At 39.6% G+C, this 21,943-nt stretch overlaps 2 protein-coding genes across 3 annotated transcripts in view; both read left to right on the top strand.

Moving 5' to 3' along the window:
- The window catches only part of E2F3 (E2F transcription factor 3), a 41,416-nt gene extending 31,484 nt beyond the window's left edge, over positions 1-9,932 (top strand). For both annotated transcript variants that reach the window (XM_054284909.1, XM_054284910.1), the window contains exons 3-7: positions 985-1,204; positions 1,799-1,957; positions 4,413-4,527; positions 6,849-6,987; positions 7,698-9,932. In XM_054284909.1, the coding sequence (XP_054140884.1) occupies positions 985-1,204; positions 1,799-1,957; positions 4,413-4,527; positions 6,849-6,987; positions 7,698-7,963 (899 nt within the window). In that variant the 3' untranslated portion in view covers positions 7,964-9,932. The remainder of the gene's footprint in view (positions 1-984; positions 1,205-1,798; positions 1,958-4,412; positions 4,528-6,848; positions 6,988-7,697) is intronic.
- A 4,287-nt stretch (positions 9,933-14,219) lies between these two features.
- Positions 14,220-21,943, top strand: part of CDKAL1 (CDK5 regulatory subunit associated protein 1 like 1) — a 377,883-nt gene continuing 370,159 nt past the window's right edge. The window contains exons 1-4 of the mRNA XM_054284911.1: positions 14,220-14,273; positions 15,956-15,993; positions 17,572-17,738; positions 20,631-20,743. Coding sequence (XP_054140886.1) covers positions 17,572-17,738; positions 20,631-20,743 — 280 coding nt within the window. The 5' untranslated portion in view covers positions 14,220-14,273; positions 15,956-15,993. The remainder of the gene's footprint in view (positions 14,274-15,955; positions 15,994-17,571; positions 17,739-20,630; positions 20,744-21,943) is intronic.

A 21,943-nucleotide genomic window follows, 5' to 3' on the forward strand; every position in this document is an offset into this window, starting at 1 on the left:
AAATATTTCAGGGTAATCTAAAGGTTCACTCTTCAGTGGCCTTTTCAGTTTTGACTGACTTCTGCAGTTTAATGTGTGGCATGACTCTTGAAAACATGAAAAAGACCGCCAAAATCAGCCCAAGTTCCACCCTGCATTATAGTGGAAGCAAATGAATGGTTTGAGATGTACCAGCCCAGCAGACTTGTAATAATGACTGGCTCATTTCCCTTGACAGAGAGGCCTTGAACATTTAGAATTAGGGATCATTCTGATCCAAGTATTTAAACTCTTAAAAGCCCATCTGTGAAGTATATAGATGCAGCATTTGTGCATGGAAACCATGAATTCGTCCAAGCCATTTGCTGACTTCTAATTTAGAAGCTATGGATACTCTGTCCCAGTTTGAGCATTGCTTGGTTATGAAGCAATGATGATTATAAATTGTTATTTTATATCAATCTCCTCTAATTCACTTGAGTTTTCTCAAGCTGTGGAGTCTGACACTGATGGAATCTGTCATTGTGTTCACCCACTGAAGTACACCTAAGTCCTGCTTAATTGCATATGAAGCACTTATCTCACATGAGGGGAAAATCAAACCCTGATGAAAGCTGGCTATCAGACTGATGAAGGAGAGTCACAGGGGATTTTTTGGGTTTGCTGCCAGGATAAATAGATACTAAAAATACTATTATGAATTCACATAGTAAAAGCCTAAGCAGAATATTTCCATATGTATCTATCAGACTACTGGAAATATTTGCATTTTAAAAAATGTATATATTTGCTCATGTACCTGTGACTTTTGGAAAAGTACATCTTGAAATACAAATACATAGTGGTAAGTTGTGTCTTAATGCGAGGTATGAGAGATTTCTCCAGTAAAAATGAAAGAAGTAACTGTAATATATGTAATATATGTAATTTCATTTTTGGTTGCTGCTTTCGGAACCAAAATGAGAAAAAACCTGATTTAACTTTCTTTTTCCTTTTCCTTCCAAGCTCCAAAATCTCCTTCAGAAAAGACTCGGTATGATACATCCCTGGGCCTTCTTACAAAGAAGTTCATTCAGCTGCTGAGCCAGTCTCCTGATGGGGTCCTAGATTTGAACAGAGCAGCAGAGGTCCTCAAGGTGCAAAAAAGGAGGATTTACGATATCACCAATGTACTGGAAGGCATCCATCTCATTAAGAAGAAATCCAAAAACAACATTCAGTGGATGTAAGTATTCAATATCCATCTCCATCCCTGCTGGCTGATTTCACTATCACAGGGCCGCAGTGTTTTTCTTCTCCCACCTTTCATTCTAACACTTTGCTCCAAGCAATTATCCAAAATGCCTTCCAACAGGATAAAGTCCTATTTTCTTAACAGAATCTATTCTGTTAAGAAAAGTTTATAAAAAGCATTTGTCAGGGAAATTAGAAACCAGCACTTTGTTTGAAAACTGGCTTAATTAATTTACTTGTGCATGTGGAGTAGGTTTTATGTATGTGTCTCTACCTACTGCCTTCTATGGTAAAAAGTAAAAAAATAAAAAGTAAAGCAAGTAAAAAAGTTATGCTGTGGTTAGAAACAAGATTTTGCAAGTAGTTGGAAATATTCAACTCTTACATCTTGGTGGCAGCTCCAGAATGTGTTGTTGTGACAAAAAGATGCGTTTTCTGGAAAGCATCGTTTATGTTGACTCACTAGGGATGGGTTTAGGGAGAAAGGACGAAGAACTTCATCTGCAGTGTAAAACTCTGTCTCTCCCCTTTACCATGGTGTAGGGTCAGGTTTTACAGAATTCTTCCTTCCTTCTGTGTGTTGCAGGGGCTGCAGCCTGTCCGAGGACGGCGGGATGCTGGCACAGCGCCAGGGCCTCACCAAGGAGGTGACGGAACTGACTCAGGAAGAGAAGAAACTGGATGAGCTAATCCAAAGCTGCACCCTGGACCTCAAGCTGCTAACAGAGGACTCAGAGAATCAGAGATATCCTTTTTCCCAAAACCTCAAAGGTGCTCAGCCTCCTTGCTGTGCCCTGTAGTACTAGGAGACTTCCTCTGTGTGATGTCATTGAAAGAAAGCATCAGAAGCTTCTAGAAGTTGAAAAGGTTTTAATGTGCTTTGATATAAAAGCTGCTTAAGCAGCTTGAACCTGCAATGCTTCTGGAATGTGAAAAGGAAAAACCAGAAAAGGTGATGCATGAAGGAGACTGTTAACATTTGTGTTCCCCTACAGTAGAACCAAGAACCTTTACTGATTAATGAGTGAGGATATCCAATATCCCTGAGTTTTTTTCAAGCCTAGAGCAAACTGCAGTTTTATGTGTTTAGAAATTATAAAGGCATGAAGAGAAAGTCTGATCAGGTAACAGACTTGTTTAGTCATTACTTTTTTTATATTTGTTTCACTTTAAATATAAATTACAGGCACAGAGAGGAAAATAAAGCTGGGATTTGGTTTAGTATGAAACTTGCAACAAAGTTTCAGATTCCTCTGGTTAGAGAATCTATAACAAAATACAGATAAAACTTCTATGAGCTCTCAGAATACCTTAGGCTGAATTATTTGATGTAATAATTGCAAAAGGTTCATGTGACTTATTTTGGCTGTTAATGCTCTTCGTAATTAACCAGTTGTCATTTTCCTTGGATTTCCCAACTATTAGCAACACAAGAAAACATTTTATCAAATGCTGATATGAAAGCTTATTACTATATTTAATAAGTAGTGTTCAAATAGCATCTAATAAAGTGGATTTATTCTCTGTTCTGAAGGACAGGAAGTAACTATGGGAGTACCAGTAAAAAGAACTTTGGGAATGTTGACTTTTGACTGGATTTCACAGACATTTTGATGCAACCAAAGATCACCAAGTGGAATGGGGAGTAGGATCAGTACTGTCTTTAGCTAAGAGACATAAGCATGACATATCCATGAAGAGACATAAGCAAGACAAAGCTGAACATGACAGTTCTGAATTTTTGTAGCACTGAATCCTGTGGGGATGAACTCTGCCTTTGCAAACCTTACTTAACGAGTGGCAAAAGCCTTGATAAAGGCCATTTGGGTGAAAGATGATGACCTGTCACTTTGCCTCTTGACTTGTTTGATCCAACATAGATGCAGTATGTACTGGAGCTTGGGCAGTCTGTCTTGCTGTACTGCTCAGTAACAGCACACACTCACACCACCCAAAATTATGTATAATAAGTCAGGCTTTTTATTCCCCTGGCATAAACATCATGCCAGGTAACAGATGACAAAACTAAAGAGCTGGAGCTGTATGCATGTGATCATGGCCATTTCACAGTTCTTTTCAGAGCCAAAAGCACTTTAACATCTCAGTTACATGGATCAGTATGTGAGGCTTCCCCATATAGTAACCCCCAAAACACTGGCATTTTGACAAATACTTGTTGAACAGCAAAAGATTCATATTTATTCTGTGCTTATGCAGAAATTGACATTCTGCACTCTAGAGGTTTAAAGTAGCTGCTTAAACATCTTTAAAAATAATTTTGTATTATATAAATTAATATTTAAATATATGAATGTTGCATTAATGTTTGTGTATTTATATATATATTATATAGGTTCTATGTATTATATATTTATGTTTGCAAAGCTCCTCAGATTTAAACTGAAATTAGGATTTTTGTCAGCCTGGAGAAGAGAAGACTCCAGGGAGACCCTATAGCACCTTCTGGTACCTAAAAGGAGCCTATGGGAGATCTGGAGATGGATTTTTTAATAAGGACATTGTTGTGAAATGGCTTTAAACTGAAAGAAGGTGGGTTTGGATGAAATATTAGACAGAAATTCCTTACTGTGAGGTTGATGGGACATTGGCACAGGTTGCCAAGGGTAGCTGTGGATGCCCCACCCCTGGAATTGCTCCAGGCCAGGTTGGATGGGGGTCTGAGCAACCTGGTCTATTGAAAGGTATCTCTGCCCATGACAGAGGGATTGGAAACAAATGATCTTTTAAGGTCCTTTCCAGCCCAAACCATTCTATTATTCAATGATGCTGTGTGTGCACTTCTATAGCATGCATCTATAAATTTCCTATACACTTTTCCAGTGATTTTCAGCTCTCTGCGTGTTGATAGCAAGTGCATAAAAATTTTTGCTTCATGGAGTCTGTGAGTAGTTTCAGGTTGTTGAACCTGAGCTTCTGTAGTTTCCCCCATATAGAGGAGGAGAGGAGCACTCAGCACAGGGAATCCCTTTTGTTCCCTGAGTGGTGGCCCCGGCTGTGACATCAAAGGGAAGTTTTCACAGGGCTTCACAGTGGCAATCACACTGAAGAGAACAGAAAACCTTGGGCTAAGACCTTTGTTGAAAATTGAGAAAATGGAAAAATAATTGAAAGACTTCTGCCTTTTCTAATAGTGTGAGTGTGTTGTAACCTGGGATGGAAAATTCCTTAACACTGATTACATTAGCTTACGTGACGTACCAAGATATTAGAAAAATTAGTGGCCTTAAAGACCAAACTGTTATAGTTGTGAAAGCTCCTCCAGAAACAAGACTTGAAGTGCCTGACCCAGTGGAGGTAAGGAGAATCTGGCATTTCCTGCCTGGTTACATATAATTTTTCTGCAGATGCAGCATCTCCCGAGTCTTACTGTGATGTGTGCCCTGGTACACAATCCTATATTCTTACACATTTTAGGGATGTTTCTGTAGAAAAGGAAGGGGAAACTTTAAACATCGATTCACACAGGACAATTATTATTTGTTCCTTTTCACTCACTTTCAGATTTCTTCAGAGTAATCCACACTATTTACAGATATTTTCTTTTGCTATGCTTTACATAAAGAGAAACTCTCCCTTGACAATTGAAATTTCCTTGGTTTGTAACAATGTCAAGTCTTTCACAAGAAATTCAGCTTTTTTATCTTAGTTAAAAAGTTAATGGATAACTCAATGCCTTAAGCATCTTGACAATGCATATAACTGGTATCCTAATTTATTGAAACATGTTTTCATGTAGGAATTTATTTTCTCAAGTATTACAGGTATTGTAGAAATTTGTGTTTTACTCCTAGAACACATTCTTGCCCTTCCTTCTTTCATCATCATCATCTTTGCTTCATTGGCACTTATTTATTTTAATTCTCACTTAGGAAGACAGACCCAAGTATGTTGGGCAAATGAGAAAAATTGGCAGGAATGACTTGGTTAGAGATTCAAAAAATGTACCTAATTTCTTCACTCAAGGAGCAACTAGAGATGGGGCTAACCCCGCAAACACTGCAAATGTTTTGTTCATAGCTGTGCATCAATCTTTCATCCCTACACCAGGCCAAGTGAGCTCAGCCATACCTGCTGCCCTGTGGGCAGGATCAGACTCTGGATTCCCTGTCACTTTTTTTTCCTAAGATTATTCTGCACTTGCTTAGACCCATTTTGGTTTCCATCCTTCTTTTTTTCTTTTCTTTGCCTTTGTCCTTACTTTCCCCTTTGAACCTTGTTGCAGGTTCTGGCAGGAAGAATAAATAATTTTGTTGTAATGAGAAAAGGATATCTTTTATCAGTATTCATAAATATATACTGTTATTGTTGTTTGCTTTCCTGTTTCTTTCCCCTGGGCATTTTGCTTTGATTTTTAATTCAGTGAAATCAGGCAGGCAGAGAGAGATGCACACGATCATTAAAATTAGTGCTTAGACCTCCCTTATCCTCTATACCCACCTTATTTAATTTTCAGCTTCAGGCAGTAAAGTCCTATTTCTTTCTGTCACATGCTGTTACATTCCAGTGTTCATTTTTTTGTATACCTCAGTCACTCAATAGTACCTTCCTCCTTCAACTCCTGCTCTTTACATCTCCTTTTTCTCCAGTTATCTACAGCATTGCCCTAAGTACTCTTTTAACTGTTTTCTCTTCCCTGGCAAACCCCCATTCATTTGCTGTTCTCTGTGTTTGTAAATGCTGTCTGTTATGTTACATAACTGTCAGAACCCAAATAATAAGAGGAACATTTTGTCAAAGGGCACAAAAGGAAATATTTTAAACAAGTCTGCAAAGAGGTACCTAATGCCTATATTTACACTTTTTAGAAAACTATTGATGCAATTCAGCAGCAGCAGGTTTATTTATAACCAGAGTAATTTATGGTTTTCCATCATAACACAAAGAGCAGCTTTGCAGGTTTTCTGTGGCTGGATCATGTTGGTTTATTGCATCAGTGTGTGAAAGTTAAGAAAAGTGTAACTTCTTGCAACAAATTAGCAGTTCCTATTCAGAACCACCATTAAAATCACTGCCTTGAGGGGGAAGAAGAACTTACATAAGTAGTTTGGGTGAAGAAAATGGCATCGGGTTTGGAGTTCTTTTGTTATTTGGAAATGCTGCCTGATAAATAGGTGAGCTTACATACAGGTGTCTGAGTTCAGTTGAGTAGGTGCTGAAGGCCCTTGGGAAAGTGAGAAAGATGTTTTGGCATCTTTTTAAAGCAGAAACATTTATACAAATACATCCAATATTATTGTTATGAATAATAATAAATCCTGTGACTTGCATCCCACAGTTCCCTTCCATCAGAATGCTCCAGGCTATTGTAGTTATAAGAAAATGTTTGGAGTTCAATCCTTTATACCTCCCTTCTTATGATAGGACACACAAAAATGGCGTGATTTTGACATTTGTGCACAACAGTGGAAAAAGTTTTTATGTTCTAGTCTGCAAGATACATCAGCCAAACCTTTCACATTAAAAAAAAAAAAAAAAAAAGCTTGGTGTTCTTTTCATGTTCTTTTGATTAGTAAGACTATACTCAAACACTCACAACCCAGTAAGAATTTACTCAGTATCATCAATATTCTGTTGTGTTCATTGGTGTAACACTATTCTGATGTTTGTTTTGTTAGCAGAGTGCATTGATACATTTATCTAGTACTCAAGGACCTATTGAAGTTTATCTGTGCCCAGAGGAAAATGACGCTCTCAGTCCAATGAAAACCTATAGTCAGGACCACAATGGAAACATTTCCAAAACCATTTCCAAAGGTAAAATTATTTCTTTGCACTACTGATGGCTTTTCTTCAAGCTCACATTAAAGGTTTCAGTTTGAACTTTGGATTTCCAGTTCTTTTTCTTTGGCTTTATTTTTCTAAGAAGTGGAAAGCTAAGGTATCGATTTTTCACTATGTATTTCTGGTTGATGTAGTCAGAAATAAGTTTTCATTTGCATCATTTCTTTAAAGTAAGTTTTCTGTTTGCATATCGTATGTAACCAAAGTGTACATAATACTGAAGAAAGAGACAATGTTGTTCCTTTTAAGTTTTCAAATAAGACAGTAGCAGTAAAGATCCATCTCAACACAAGAAGCAGAAATCTCTGTGTATGGCTGTATGTGAAGCTACATTGCTTCACTGATGACATCTGGTACCTAGAAAATTCTCGGTTTTGACTATGAACTCCATGAAAAAATGGGTGTCTTCACTGTGTTTGATTTATTTCCCTCTGCAGATGTTTAAATCTTGTAAGATAATTTTTTAATAGAAAAGTCAGAGATGATAGCAACATGATCATTTTTGAGAAGCCCTTTGTAACACATCGAAAACAAGCTAGAAATTATATGGAGGCCATTTTTATTGTTGGAATTATGCTTTTTGAAAGGCCCTTTATGCTGTGGTTACTTTCTTGGTCTGTGTCTGATATTTCTACTGAGATTAAATGTGACAACTTTTTATTTTTTTCTTCCTCCTGTCTCAGAAGTGGCTTCTGCTAACTCAGGACAAGGTGACTGCTCAGTAAACATGGCAACAATCTCTCCATTGGCTTCTCCAGCCAACCTTCTACAGCAGACCGAGGACCAAATTCCCTCAAACTTTGAAGGACCATTTGTGAATTTGCTGCCTCCTCTGCTTCAGGAAGATTATTTGCTGAGCCTTGGGGATGAAGAAGGCATCAGTGACCTCTTTGATGCTTATGATTTAGAGAAACTTCCTTCACTGATGGATGAATTTATATACAGCTGATTGTCTTAAGTGCTGTCCATATCTAAACTATGTTTTTAGTGGAATCAAAAAACCTGCCGTCATTCAGAGTTGTCCTCTACTTACCATAAAAATAGCATTATTAAATAAACTAGGCTCCTGAACAGTGCTGATATTTTAATTGAATCCTCCCTGTAACACCTTAAGAAACAAGGGAAGGCTTTTACAGCAGAGCCTTCTCCCTGCCCCCGAGCTCCAGTGCCTTGGGAGTCAGCGGGTGCAAGCAGGTGACCGTGGATGTTTTGTCCTCACACTCCCCCAGTCTCTGCTTCCCGTGACAAGTGGGCTTACGGAGAAGGGCTCCGTGAACTGGTTTAGGCCTAAATCACCATTTTGTAATAGTATTTCAGGTCGTGCCTTCTGCAGAGAATGCATGTCTTTGGAGTGTCACAACATGGATTGTACATGCAGTGAACGTAAATATGAAGTAATGCAAAAGAGTGGAATGGGATTCTTGAGCTACTTGTGGGAATGTTTAAATTGCTGTCATAATGCTCATTTTGAGCTATGTATATGTCTCATTATGAGGTCAAATACTTATGTCCTTAAAAGCTTTTAATGAAAAGAAAATACACTGTAAATGTAGTGTATATTGCAGATATTGAAAAGTATAAAGTTCTGCCACTTCTCGTAGTAATCGCAGATTTTTAAAAACGCTTGTGTGTGCGCGTGTGTGCGTGTGAAAGTAGTTTTTGTTGGTTGTTTTTTTTAAACTAGAACGAAGATGCACAGTTCAATTTTACTGCCCCCAGTGTGCATTAGAACTGGTACAAGAATTTTTGTGGTACTAAGTGGGGCTTCGTGTTAAGTGCCTACTAGAGATGCACTGTGGGTTTTTCCCTCTATGGAAAACACTTATGCCAAGCTTTGTTTGTTCAATATATCATATTTATCTCAGTGGGTTAGCTTCCTCTGCTTACAGCTTTTTATAATTCTCTTCGCCAGCAAAATGGAACTAATTTTTTTCCAAAGTACATAACTGTAAGTACCACATCAACTGAATTGCATTTATTTTTTGAAGATCTTTGCTAGTATAGTATAGTACCAATATTTATTTTTTGAACGTCAGAGGAATTCTAAGAAGTCTTAAATAATTTTTTTTTTCTTGAGTGTAAAATATTTTGCCATGTTCTGGGCTAAATTAATGTAATGTTGATTAGATGATGCCCATATAATCTTTTTGTTTGCATTACTGTTGTGCTTATCTGACATACTCAGAAAATTAGTACTATTTGTACTGTAGTAGAGTATTATGTATGCAGGTTTTCTGGTACCATTGAGTTGCTGCTATGAAAGCTCACACACGAAAAGGCAAGAAGTCACAGTACTAATAAGGAAACTGTATGACTGTGTGGGTTTTGGAATATAACAAATGTATAAAGGGCAACACATAAAGAACTGTTAAACAGTGTTAAGTGTGTGTTTATATGTACAAATGTTTGCATAGATCATTCAGCAGTTGTATTTAATTTGATGTATGTTCTCAACTCACTCTTTAGTTATCTAGCAGTTTTGTACAATAGAATTAATTTGTAAACACTGCCAGAATATTTTCTAGCTGGTTTGTAATTTTTTAAGAGTTTTTTTAGATGTGGATCTGTAAATAAAATTGTAGTATTTAAAGTTTTTGTCTTGTGGAAGAGGAAAGTAAAAGTTGTGTGAGCATGAAGATTTGCGAGACAAAGGGGCACTTTTGCGAGGGAAGAGAAAATGAAGACTAACGCAGACCATCTTTTTTTTGTACAAATTAAACACTTGTCCCAATGTGTGTGGGCAAAATACTAATCTAATTTAGCTTTGCATTGTATGCTAGTTTAAAAAAAAAAACAAACCTCTGTAAAATACTGTAAAAAAAAAAGGAAAAACCAACAAAAAAAGCTTTTATGGTGAGTTTTGTAAATAGATTTACTAAAGGGTGACATGTTCTCTAGCTGTGATCTTACCACTTCAAATGGATGTAATTTGAATAAATTTTGTATGGTAATGAATCAATAAAAATGAAATTTTTTAAAGACTTTAGATTTGTATACAACTATTTAAATTTTTCTTACTCTTGGTGCCTGACATACTGTTTCTTGAAACCTGTTACTGTTTTCGTTATTAGTGCAAATACTCATTTGAGAGATAGTTTCAATCCCGTTTTTTTTATGATGCCAGCAATTTCAGTGGGTTTTTTTAAGCCAGACTGAAACAAAAATAAAAGGCACAGCAGGTGATCCAGAGGTTGGGATTATACAAATTTATTTTTATTTATTCCCTCTCCTCTCATATGAATTATGAACAGACTTCTTGCACACGTGATAGAAATGGTGTTATTGTAGGATTAAATAACATTAAAGTACTTCTTGAGGATCTGCTTAACCTGCCCCAATAATTGTCCAGAACTTTCCTAAAGTAGCTTTGAAAATAAGTGTTTTCTTGAGTCACTTCCAACAGTTCCTTGCACCAGACCTATATTTATGAACTTTTACTTCTTTTCTGGTATTGGTGCTGCACCTTTTCAGATACATGGCCATCCATCAACTGCAAAAAAAAGAAAAAAAGATAATAAAATCACAGTAATACGGTTGATTGCTTAAATGTTGTATCTCTGAGCAAGTCACTTGTGTCTTGTTGACTTCCTGCACACCAGAAGGCTATTACTTTTTCTATGCACCTGTATATATTCATCTGCACACAGCAGTACTGAAAGGAAGATTACTGAAAGGTCCTCTGTATATTCTTAATGAATAATAAAGGAGGGCCAGAAGTCTGTGTTCTGTGATCTCCTTTTGAAGCAGAGGTGGCAATAAATATCTGCTGTACCTCCCTGGCCTGTTCTCAGTTTCTCTGTGCTGCAGTTGCCATAAGCACTTTTTTATTTGCACCTAGAATCTGCTTCTGATTGCTGGTTTTCATGTTACTTTCCCCTCTCCTTCCTTCTGCTTTCTGTATCTGCTTTGCAAACTTGGGATGTGCTGAGGTGCAGGATAAAAAAAAATCAGCCAGTTAAAATACTTATTTCTGCTCCTCCAGGCTAGCACGGTGTACCTCAACGTTATTCAGTGTACACGTATTAGTTCCAGGGAGGTTTTATTGGGGCCTGTATGTGCTGCATTCCTTGGCTGCCAGCAGATGGAAAAGGTTTTGGAAAAATCTGTCAACATAGCCTGAATGATAGGCAACTATTTATTCCTTTACACACAGGAAAGGAGTTTGGAAAAAAAAAAAGGGAGGTTCATGCTCGTGTACAGTAAGAACACATCCACCTACAAATGACCAGAAACAGTAACTATATTCCTTTTTACTTATACCTGAAAGAATAAATTGCACCTTGATCTTGATGCTGACACGATAATTTGTGTTGTAGAAAGAATGCAAGGTATGTGAGGTAGAAGGAAAGAGCTATATGTTTAAAAGCAAAAAAATTAATATATGTCTTTTTTTTTCCCCCGTGTGAAATACAATTGATGCACAATACCATTAGTGTTCCTGCCGCCAACAGTTGTCAACACTGAGTGAGCCGTGAGTCTGAATAGCAAAGTCAGTGAAGTGATATTAACCAAAGCACAAAAAAAGCAGAATTCATCTCCCCACTCTGCTTTTCATGCTGAAGATCTGCCTGGATATTACTCTACAGCTAAGCAATGATCAGAAGAATGCTTGCTTGGCTTTTATTAAGTCTGGGAGTTTCTTTACCCACTATTTTCTTTCTAAAACTTGACAGGAAGAAAATGTCATAAATAACAGGAGAAAATGGGCTGTTACCAGTTCTGAGTGGTGCTGAATGTTGCTCACAAATGACAAACCAGATTCCTCCTAAATTTCAAGAGTGGAGGAAAAAAAGATCTAATTTCTTGTGTCTCTTTTAGGACATTTTTTCTGAATACCTTCCCACCCATTTCCACCCAGATATGATGTTAGTTATCAGAGAATTAGGTTGCCATATAAAAATTGAGCCCTCACCTCCCTGGCCACTTTCCTTCCCTAAGCATGTTTGTTGAGATGCTCTAAACCCACTATGGATGTATCTTCTACTAACCAGGACCTGAGGCTGAGATTTGGATTTAATTTTCCCGGCAGTTTTTGTGTTTTTCCAACCACCTACTACTGGCAAAACCTATAATTTTATTCCCTGGTTCGTAACCCAGCCTGAGGCTGATGTCTTTGAGTCTAGCAGCCCTGAAGAGTAGGAAGTGAGGTCTGCAGGCAACTTGGAAAGGATGAAATTTAAAGCTCTTCACTGGGCACTCAAGGAGCTGGAGCATGTATGCATGCTCCAGTATCTCCAGTATCTCCAGCCCAGAGAAGGCTAGCACTGGAAGTTGTACTCCCAGCCACTGTCACATAAAAGTAGTTTTTCCAGTTTTCTTCCTGCAGTCAGGAGGTAGTGGGGTATTATCTGCTCCCTTTTCTCCCTGCTGTGCTACCTGCTAGGAATGTGCTACAAAGCAATTTAGGTTTGTGAGCTTCCATGGCACTGGGAGAGTGCCTTCCAATTTGTGGCTCCATCCTGGGGCTCACCAGGACCGTGCTGGCACAAGGGCTGCTTGCTGCTGTGAATTCTTGGCAGCAGGACAAGGTAAAGGCTCTGCCAGATCATGCTGGAGCTGATCAGTGTGGCCTATTTCTGTCACTAGGTGTGGGACTCATGGGTTATTCCTGCCTGGGAGCTGCTCTTGGAGATCACTGCCTCCCCTTAAGGAGTAGTGCTTGTCTGTGCTGGCCATTTGGAGACTTTTGGTTATGTCTTGCAGGCTGTGCTCTGCTCTCTTAGCCAGCTGTAAGCCAGCACTGGTGTGTGCCCAGCTGGGTTTTTAAGCAGAGCAGGAGCACTTGGCTGCTGGGGACAGCTGTGAGCGAGGGCACTGCAGGGCTCCCTGAGGAGAGAAGACGAATCCAAGGACTGCATGTGAAACACTCTGAACTGAAAAGAAGGAAAGGAAAGGAATTGCTACCCTTATGAGGCAGCAGTTAAAATGCTCACTGGGGATACAGACACCATTGCTACTGACCTGGCAGGGACTTCTTACTCCAAAGGAGGTGGTCTGAAATAGATCAGCGTGGCCGCCCATTTTGAAATATTTCCCTCCATTCTCTCCTGGCTAAAAATGCCGCGAAAGTAACAAACTACACATCAGACAGTGTCTCACTGAGAGCATCTTTGGAAAGTCCTTGTGTGCCTAAGCAAAGACCAAATAGGAAGGCAAATATATCTTCAACTGTAACAATGACTCTGTCATGAGACCAGGGTGGTATTAATAGTGCTCAGTCCTGCTCAGAATGATTTGTTTTTAAAGACTGATTTAAGTGAAGTGCTTATTTCTTTCTGTCCCAGTTCTCTTCTTTAAATCTCACCTGTTCCTTTGTCCACATTTTCTGGTTTTTTCCTTTTCTTTTTTTTTTTCTTCCTGTGAGCATTGTCAGATAAGCATTATATAAAAGTAAGCATGAGTTTGTAAGAAAAAGGAGAGGGAGATGATATGCTTAATTACAAGTTGCCACATTTTATCTGTGAGTCAACCGACAGGCCTATTATGGAGTACACCCAGGGTTTTCATGCATTTCCCTCCAGTTCCATAGAGGCTACAATCTGCTTTTTTAAGAAAAAACTGATTCCAAAGGCTCCTCCTTCTAAAGAGAGAAACCTAAGGTTTGAAATGCAACTACAGGAAATGGTGACTTTTACATCCCAAAGCTGACTACCTCAAAACAGAATATACTAAAGATACAATATAAATAATTATTTTAGGTTAACTGTGTATATTAAAACCAAAGCAATAATAATATGTTCATTCTTGACAACACTTAGATCAGCAGGGACACTGCACACTTGATCTGCTCAGAGCTTTACCTTCAGCCATCCAAAAACCATAAACATCAAACAGAAGAGTTTGGAAAAAAACAGTGCCAGAAACTTCAGCCATCTGATACTAAATATTTTGACCAATATTTTTTATTGGTAGAAAGCTGCCACTAACATTGTATTTTGAGGAAATAAACAATGAAAAATAAAAATAAGAATAAAAAAGGGCGTTGTGGCCAGAAAAGGATTGAATAGCTCATAACCCATTGGATTAGACACATCAGCATAGTATATATTAGTACATTAGTATAGGCATTGCTGGGATTGCTGTTTTCCAATGAAAACCAAGATGAAATTCCGAGGCTCCGGGAGACCGCGCTCTCAGCGGCGAAGCGGCGGCGCCGCGTCCTCCGGGCTATTGTGGCCCCCGCCGGCCGCCGTCCTGGCGCCGCTGCGCGCGCGAGGCCTCGGGGCGGGGCGCGATGGCGGAGCCCGGGTGAGGCGCGGGTGAGTGTCGGGGTCGGGCCGGGCCCCGGCCCCCTTCCCCCTTCCCCTCCGTCCCTCCCCGCTTCTCCCGTCCTGTCCCGTCCTTCCCTCCCCTGCCTGGCTGTGACAGCCTGGCCGAGCTGCCCGCGCCATGCTCCCGTCCCCTGTGCGGTCCTCCCGGGCTGCGCGTTAAATTCGGGGGGAGGAGACGAACGTCCGGGCGGGAATCTGCGGAGGGGCCGGGATGCGGCTCGGGGATGGTGGGGTGCCCTCGGCGGGCTGGGGGAGCCGAGCCCAGCCGGGCTCCGGGAAGTGCGTGGGCCAGGCTGCCCCTCGCCCCTGGGCCGCTCTTGTGTGTGTGTTTATGTATATATATGTGTGTGTGTGTAGTAGTGTGTGTGTATACATATTTATGTGTATGAGGAGAGACTGCGGGAACCAGGTCTGTTTAGTCTGGAGAACAGAATACTGAGCGGGGATCTCATGAATGCCTATAAATGTCTCAGAGGCGGTGCCGGACTCTTCAGGTGCCCAGTGACAGGACGAGGAGCAGCGGCCATGAACTAAAAGGCAGGAAGTTTCGCTTTAACGGGAAGAAGAACTTTACAGTGAGGGTGGCCGGGCACTGGAACAGGCTGCCCAGGGAGCTTGTGGCGTCAAAACCCACGTGGGGACATTCCCTTGTAACCTGCTCCAGGTGGCCCGGCCGTGGCAGGGCTGGATGATCTCTGGAGCTCTCTTCCAACGCCAACAATTCCATCGTTCTGTGATATGTACATATATATGGACACACACACATAAAACATACGTATATGCTCCAAACTCAGTCTCTGTGTATTAACGCCGCAGTTTTCTTCTGCTCTGTGTGGGGCCGGGAATAAAATCCCGGGGCTTTACCGGAGACACGTGTTGGTAAATAGCTGAAAAGAGCAGCCCTTTTCCACCTGCATGGGAGTTCCCCGTTTGAATGTGCGAGGAGATTGAGCAGGGGTGGCCAAACCAGACTGGCACACTGGAAGTTTTGGTTGTGACAAGATGTTAAAACAACTCTAGTTTTTTAATTGCTCTAATGTTGCTCTAAATTAATGTTTTTTAAAAGAAAAATGTGGAGTTCTGTAGGTGCAGCTGGGCTGTATGAGAAGAATACATTAACTTCTAATTTTGTTATCACGTCTTATTTCAGTCCCTCTACCAGAATAGCTGCAGGAATTTGTCTTTATTTTTGTTTTTTCGTTGTGAAGGAGATCTCATGCATGCATATGGAACTAGTGCAGATATCAAGTAATCTGTTTTAACATAAGTTCCACAGTGTTTTAATTTAAAAAAAAAGTGAATGACTTGAACTAAAATTTGCTGTTAATCTTTCTCCCTTCTTTCGTTCAAAATTTTAAACTGGTTGAAGACAGAATCTGGAGGAAGTCTGAGATAACTTAAGTGCATCTGACTTAGACAGAAGAAGGATAAAAAGAACAGTGCCGCTGCTCAGGAGACAGGGAAAACGTGGGACCTCTTCCACCTTGCCAGCCAGCCAGTGTGTACCAGCTCCACATGAGGTCAAACTGAGCAAGGAATGTATTTCTGCAAAGGGAGGATGAGTGCTTGTTGGACAATAACATGAATTCATGGCTTTCTGTCTGCTAGTTCTGCTTTTTCATGCCATATCTTTTTTCCTTTTCCTCTTCCTTATACCCCCCACCCCTCAGGTTTACTGTCCAAGAGGATTTATACCTTGCTTAAAAAGGTAGGAATTTTAGTTTGGCTGTGTTCTTTGTTCCATGGGTCACTGAAATAAGCTAAGCTTATTTGTTTTTCCAGCTGTTCCATTATATTGGGTATTTTTTTGTAAGAGAGGAAAAAATGACAAATCAAAACTTTATTCCCTTCCAGATATTGATTTGAACTTTACTTATTTGTACATATTCTCAGTGGTATAAGTTAGACATAAGAGATGCCACTTTTCTCTCATATTCTTTATTGCTAGACTTTTCACAAATGTTTATTTTCATCTTTTGCTGCACTATTGTATAGATCCTGGTTTTTTTTTTTTTATCTAGAAGAATGCTAACTGCCAGCCTGGGCAGATGCATCCTCTTTGTGACATCATTCTGTTCCTTTTGGAGTTAAATGCAGATGTGTGATGGTTCGGCTTACGTGAAGTTTTATTTTGAAGTATATTTTGCAAGATTGACTGGAAAGTGCATGGGTGTTCAACTTTTTATGTTCTTCAATAATTCATTTGCAACATCTGGAAGTGTTTTTATGCCAGTAGCAAATCTTCAGTTACTGAAGTATAAGTTTAAAGACATTAAAGCCTTGGTTTTTTGTTCTTCATGGTCACTTAGGAAAGTGTTGTATTTTCCCTATAAACTGTGAAATACCCTTGTATGATTTCCTTAGTAGGCTGTTGGTTTATGTAAAACACCTGAGTTTCCAATGGCACTTCAGACTTTATTCTAACTGGGAGTTACAGCACAGTGTGGTGTGTAATTAAGCAGTAGCTTTTTTTACAGACTTTTCTAGCAAATGGCTTTTTTTTTGATTCCTGAAAACTGATCTGGATTTTTGCATCTGCTGGGAGATACGTATACATATATCTTCAGTTTCTCGTGAAAAATATAATTAGATATTAGCAATCTTTTAATATATTATTCTAGCCAGATTATAGTATATATGTATTTTATTAGTTAGGTATAGTTGTTTAACATTCTGTACCTGAAAACAGAAATTTTTATTTTACTGTCCCAGTGAATGAGCTAATTCAGATGAAAGCCATGTGGGATCAGGAATTCTAGGAATAGTTTGGTTTGTTTTCAGAAGGACTGTGCAAACATACTCGGTTAGTGTCCACACACAGAGCCAGAATGGGCTCTGGAGCAGTCACTTGGGTTCTGTGTCTTTTGTTCTTTTTTCTGTGATGTGAGTGGAAGTACATCCATCATGTGACAGGAGCTCACTATTTTATTAGGATGCTGACATGATGAAAAATACCTGTATGTGTTGTGTCAGAGGAGGTGAAGGGGGTTTGAGTTAGGAGATGACAAGGGACAGATGATTTATAAATAAGCTCTGAAGAATGTGTATGGTTTGTGACTTTCTCCCTGCCTGTGTTTGAGGTACTGGGGGAAGAGGGCATTCAGGAAATGTCTCCGGTAGTGAATTGTTTCTGTGTACTCAGTATCCCTCATGTACGTGATACATTGCACATATCCTTAGGGATACATCTGACTTTTCCGTATGGGAAATGTGCAGTAGGTACAAGGCCTTGGTTTGGTATTCAAATGCTTTCCTAATGCCAGTCTTCTCCCAACACTTCTTGAAGATGCCTGCTGCCTGTGAGTCAGTGCTTGAGGATATTGAAGACATTGTGTCAGCAGAGGATTTGAAGCCGCACGACCGGCAGTTTGTGAGAAGGAATGTTTTTCCCAAAGTGCGAAAGCGCAACTCCCAGAAGAACGCTCAGACAGATGATGAGCCACCAAGTGACAGGTAAAGTCTTACACTGACCCCGAGTTGGTGCTTTTCTTGTGTCTCCTATGCACTTGTCAGATTTTAAAAATAAGGTGAAAATTTGTGCTATATGTTAATGTGAAATCTGTGTACAAGATAAAAGTGAGTAAAATAGTCTGCATAGAATGTAGAGAGAATAAATGATAAATCTTAAGCAAATTCCTTTTCCTAGACAGATTTTCTGTGGAAATCAGTTATTGCTGAGATGTTGATGAATGGAATAATCAGACTGGAAACATGGTTTCTGTTATGCTTTTATGTGTAAAGGATTTCTGAAAAATTGTCTGTTTAATCTTAATTACCTAAATATAATCTGAGCTTTTCAAAATGCAGTTCTGGAGTAGCCTTTTGACTTGTGAAATGAGTAATAGGAACAAAATCCTGAGAGGTGCAAAAAGGTTGGGGTTGGAAGGTCATCTTTTCCAAACCCTCTGCTTGAGCACTGCCACAAAAAAGCAGTTGGCAGGACTCTTGACCAGGTAGTTTTTGAGTATTTCCAGGAGATGGAGATTCTGCAGTCTCCCCGAGTAACCTGTGCCAGTTCTTGGTCATTTTTAGAGTGAAAAAGGTGCTAAGAGGGAACTTCCCATGTTTCAGTTTGTGCCGGTTGCCTCTGGTCCTGTCATTGGGCACCACTGAAAAAAAATCCTGGCTGTGCCTTCTTTGCACTCTCCCTTTAGGTATTTATGTACTTTGATGAGATCATCCTGAGCCTTCTCCAGGCAGAGCAGTCCCAGCACTCTGAGCTGTTTCTGTTACGAGCCGTGTTCCAGTCCCTTCATGATCTTTATGGCCCTTTGCTGGACTGTCTCCAGTACATCCCTGTCTCTGTTGTGGGTGCATCCTGCCAGGGCCCAGGGACTTGTGTATGCTCAGTGGGCTGAACTGTGCATTCTCTGACCCAGTCTCCTTTCATGAAGGGTACATCAGCCTTGCTTCAGTCTTTAAACCCATTTTCTGCATCCTGGGATGTGGAGAGGCTGTACTTGTGTGTGCATCCTGCAAGTGACATAGGAAAATTCCTTTTGAACTTGCTGTTTTATTTCAGTGGAAATAGTATGCAGTAAGCACAAAATGGATCTTTATGTTTTTCCTACTTGTGATTTCCAGAAGAACAGAATCAACTTTTTGCTGCAGTGGAATTGATTAGAGTATAGGTCAGCTCAGTTATTGATTTTAGTTTCTACTGCAGGTCTGAGATCTATGTTTTTTTCTTTTTTTTTTTTTTCCAAACATTAGTTTCAAGTTGGTGCATAAAATTTCCCTAGATGATAAAAATGAAAACAAATTGCGTATGAAAATTTGATTTCGTGTGGAGAAATAAAATTCTGGGTTTTCACTGATGTTGAAAAGAGATTTTTATAAGCATAACAATGCATTTTTATCTGCATGCCCCTAAAGGTGCATTGGCCCCAGTCTGCCAGGAGTGTATGGACAGCTGAGCTGTTGCTCTGTAGATACTTCACACAAGTAGTTCATGCCCTAAAGTGTTCAGGTACTATATATTCTCTAGCAGGCTGTGTTTCAGTGTTTTGTACCCAAGAAAGCACATTGAACATGTGTTGTTTAGACAGCAGGAAGTCTAAATACCCTGTGTTTGCAGTTAATGATCATTAATGTTCCATCAACAAATTTCTATTTTTAGCTAGGGGAAGTGTCTGTTAAAAAAGAAGCGTGGAGGGGGAGGGGGAGAAAAAAAAAAGCTGTAGGCAGGGCGCAGTATTGTGTTCCAGGATGTGTGGTGTTCTTGTACTGGCATCTTTAGCTCATTGGCAGTTATCCCAGGAATTTAAATGAGAGCTTCTTACAGAACTTTTTGTTGGTTTTTGGAGCCTTGTATGTGCTAGCTGCACACTGCCTGTCTGCCATGCTGCTTCTGTAGCCCGGAAAGGTTGGGATGGGGCTTTCTGCTGTTGGTGTGGCTGGTGGCCATCAAGTTAATTTATAGAGCTGGCTTGTGTTGAGGGAACTGTATGCATGTTGTAATATCAAAAGGTTGCAGTTTGTTTGCTGGTGGCCTAATTTCAGTGCTGTCACTTGAAGGTTACTTGTTACATGGTACGATAATTTTGAGAACTTTGGGGGAGTTTAAATTTGGGATTTTTTTTGTGTTTGTGTGTTTTGTTGGGGTTTTTGTTATTGCTTTAACATAACTGCAATGCACTGATTCTGTTGTTACCCTACAGCTCCTGCACCTTCTCCACGCTGAAACTCTTTTCTCTCTCTCTTCTTGCTAGTTGTGGTGGATTGACTCTACCACAAGGGAGAGAACTGGAAGAGTGAAAGTGAGAAAACTTGTGGGTTGAGATGAAGACAGATAAAGTGAAGGAAGGAAGGAGCAGGGAAAAACCCCAAGTGATGCAAAAGCAGCCATTCGCCACCTCCCACAAGCAGACTGGTACCCAACCAGTCTCAGAAGAGTGGTTATTTTGGAAAGACCAAAGGCACAGCTTTTATTGCTGAACATGATGTCATCTGAAATGAATTATCCTGTTGGTCAGCTATTCTGCTCATGTTCCTCCCAACCTGCTGTCCATCTGCAGCCTGCTTGTGGCGGGATGGAGCACAGTGGGAAACAAGCAAGCACTGTTCAATGACAGCTGAAACCACCGGTGTGTTAACACTGTTCCGGTCACAAACACAAAACACAGCCCTACAGTGGTTTTTGTTACTCTATCCCAGCAAGGCCTAATACCCATTACACTAAAATCACATCATTACTGTTTTTCCTCAGCTGTTTTGGAGTCGTTACTGTTTGCATTGCTTATTTCATGTTTGAAGAATTACAATTCATTCAGTCAGTTCAGTGGGCTTAACAGGGAAGCTTGTTCATCATTTAACTTGCATTTCTCATTTGTTTTTACTTGACAGCATTATTCCTGGTGTTCAGAAAATCTGGATTCGTACGTGGGGATGTTCTCACAATAATTCAGATGGTGAATACATGGCTGGACAGCTGGCTGCATATGGATACAAAATTACAGGTAACAGTATGAGTGAGTCCTGTAATTCAGCTTTTCTGGGGTGAATGTTCAGAGCTGTCAAGCTGTCATCAAATGTTTTCAGTCTTAATTATGCTTTTAAAAATCCCCTTCTGATCCCTTTCTGATCTGAAGGTGAGGAGGTAAAGTGTTTTCCTGGCATTAAGCAGAATGATTACCAGATGAATGCTTTCATTTCAGAATGGTTAGATTTTGTTGACAGGGCCTTTTTTTCACATTTTACTTGCTAAACTGAATTGAAAAGTTTTCGTAATAGTGGATGGGAAATATATTAATTCTTGGTTTTTATTTGTAATTGGTGGAACCCAAGGGAAAGAGGGAGAGAGGCAGTGTTTTCACTTGGTGATGTGTGTGTTTGCATTGGAGTAGAGGTGCTCTACTCCAGGTAAACGTTCTTTCAGGAGAGATGATCAGTGTGATAGAGGTGGGATGATAACAGGATTGTACCTCATAGGTCCCAAAGAGCTGAGAATGCTATTTCTCTTTCCCTTACAAGTATTTTAAAATCTCTCCCTCATCTTGTTCTGCTTTCCCAAGCCTAAAAATACCTCCAAACTTTTGCTTATGCTGACCACATTTCATCTCCTTAATGAAAAATATGCTGACAGAAAGGTTGAAAAATTGGATTAATACCATGTTTCAATATACAAGTATTATCTGAATATTTTTGTATAGCTTTTGACTAGTTAAAATAGAAACTTAAATTTTATTAATTAATTCAAGTTCAGGTGTGTTTTGTACCTACACTTGTATACTGAAAGACTACAAAGTTGTCTGTCCTGACATTTTTCTAAAAACAATCCTGATTTCACAGAATGATTTCCTGATTTTCACATGAATGTGTCATGATACCATTAAACAGTTGCATTTAATTTTCCTTTATTGCTGCTGATCTTTCTTACTTAGAAATATATCTTCTTAGAAATAAGACACTGAACTATTAAAGTGCTGAACTTCTTTAGGGAACCCAGGTGATTATTTAAGTAGCAGTACAGCTCTGGAGTAGGTATGCTCTTTCCACAGAGTGGAAGTGGAGTGCTGGTCCAAAACCCCTTATTTGTGGCAGCTGTTTGTATAAGATTGCAAATATGTTCTCATTATGGCTTTTTAAAATTTAATTCCTCTTTACCTTTGTCATTCTAATACATATTATTCCAGAAGCTGCTTTTGGCTTGTCAAGAT

The sequence above is a fragment of the Melozone crissalis genome, unplaced genomic scaffold, assembly GCF_028551555.1.
Source record: "Melozone crissalis strain CALT ecotype California unplaced genomic scaffold, PUWL_Pcris_2 ptg000042l_1, whole genome shotgun sequence".
NCBI classification, from domain to species: domain Eukaryota; kingdom Metazoa; phylum Chordata; class Aves; order Passeriformes; family Passerellidae; genus Melozone; species Melozone crissalis.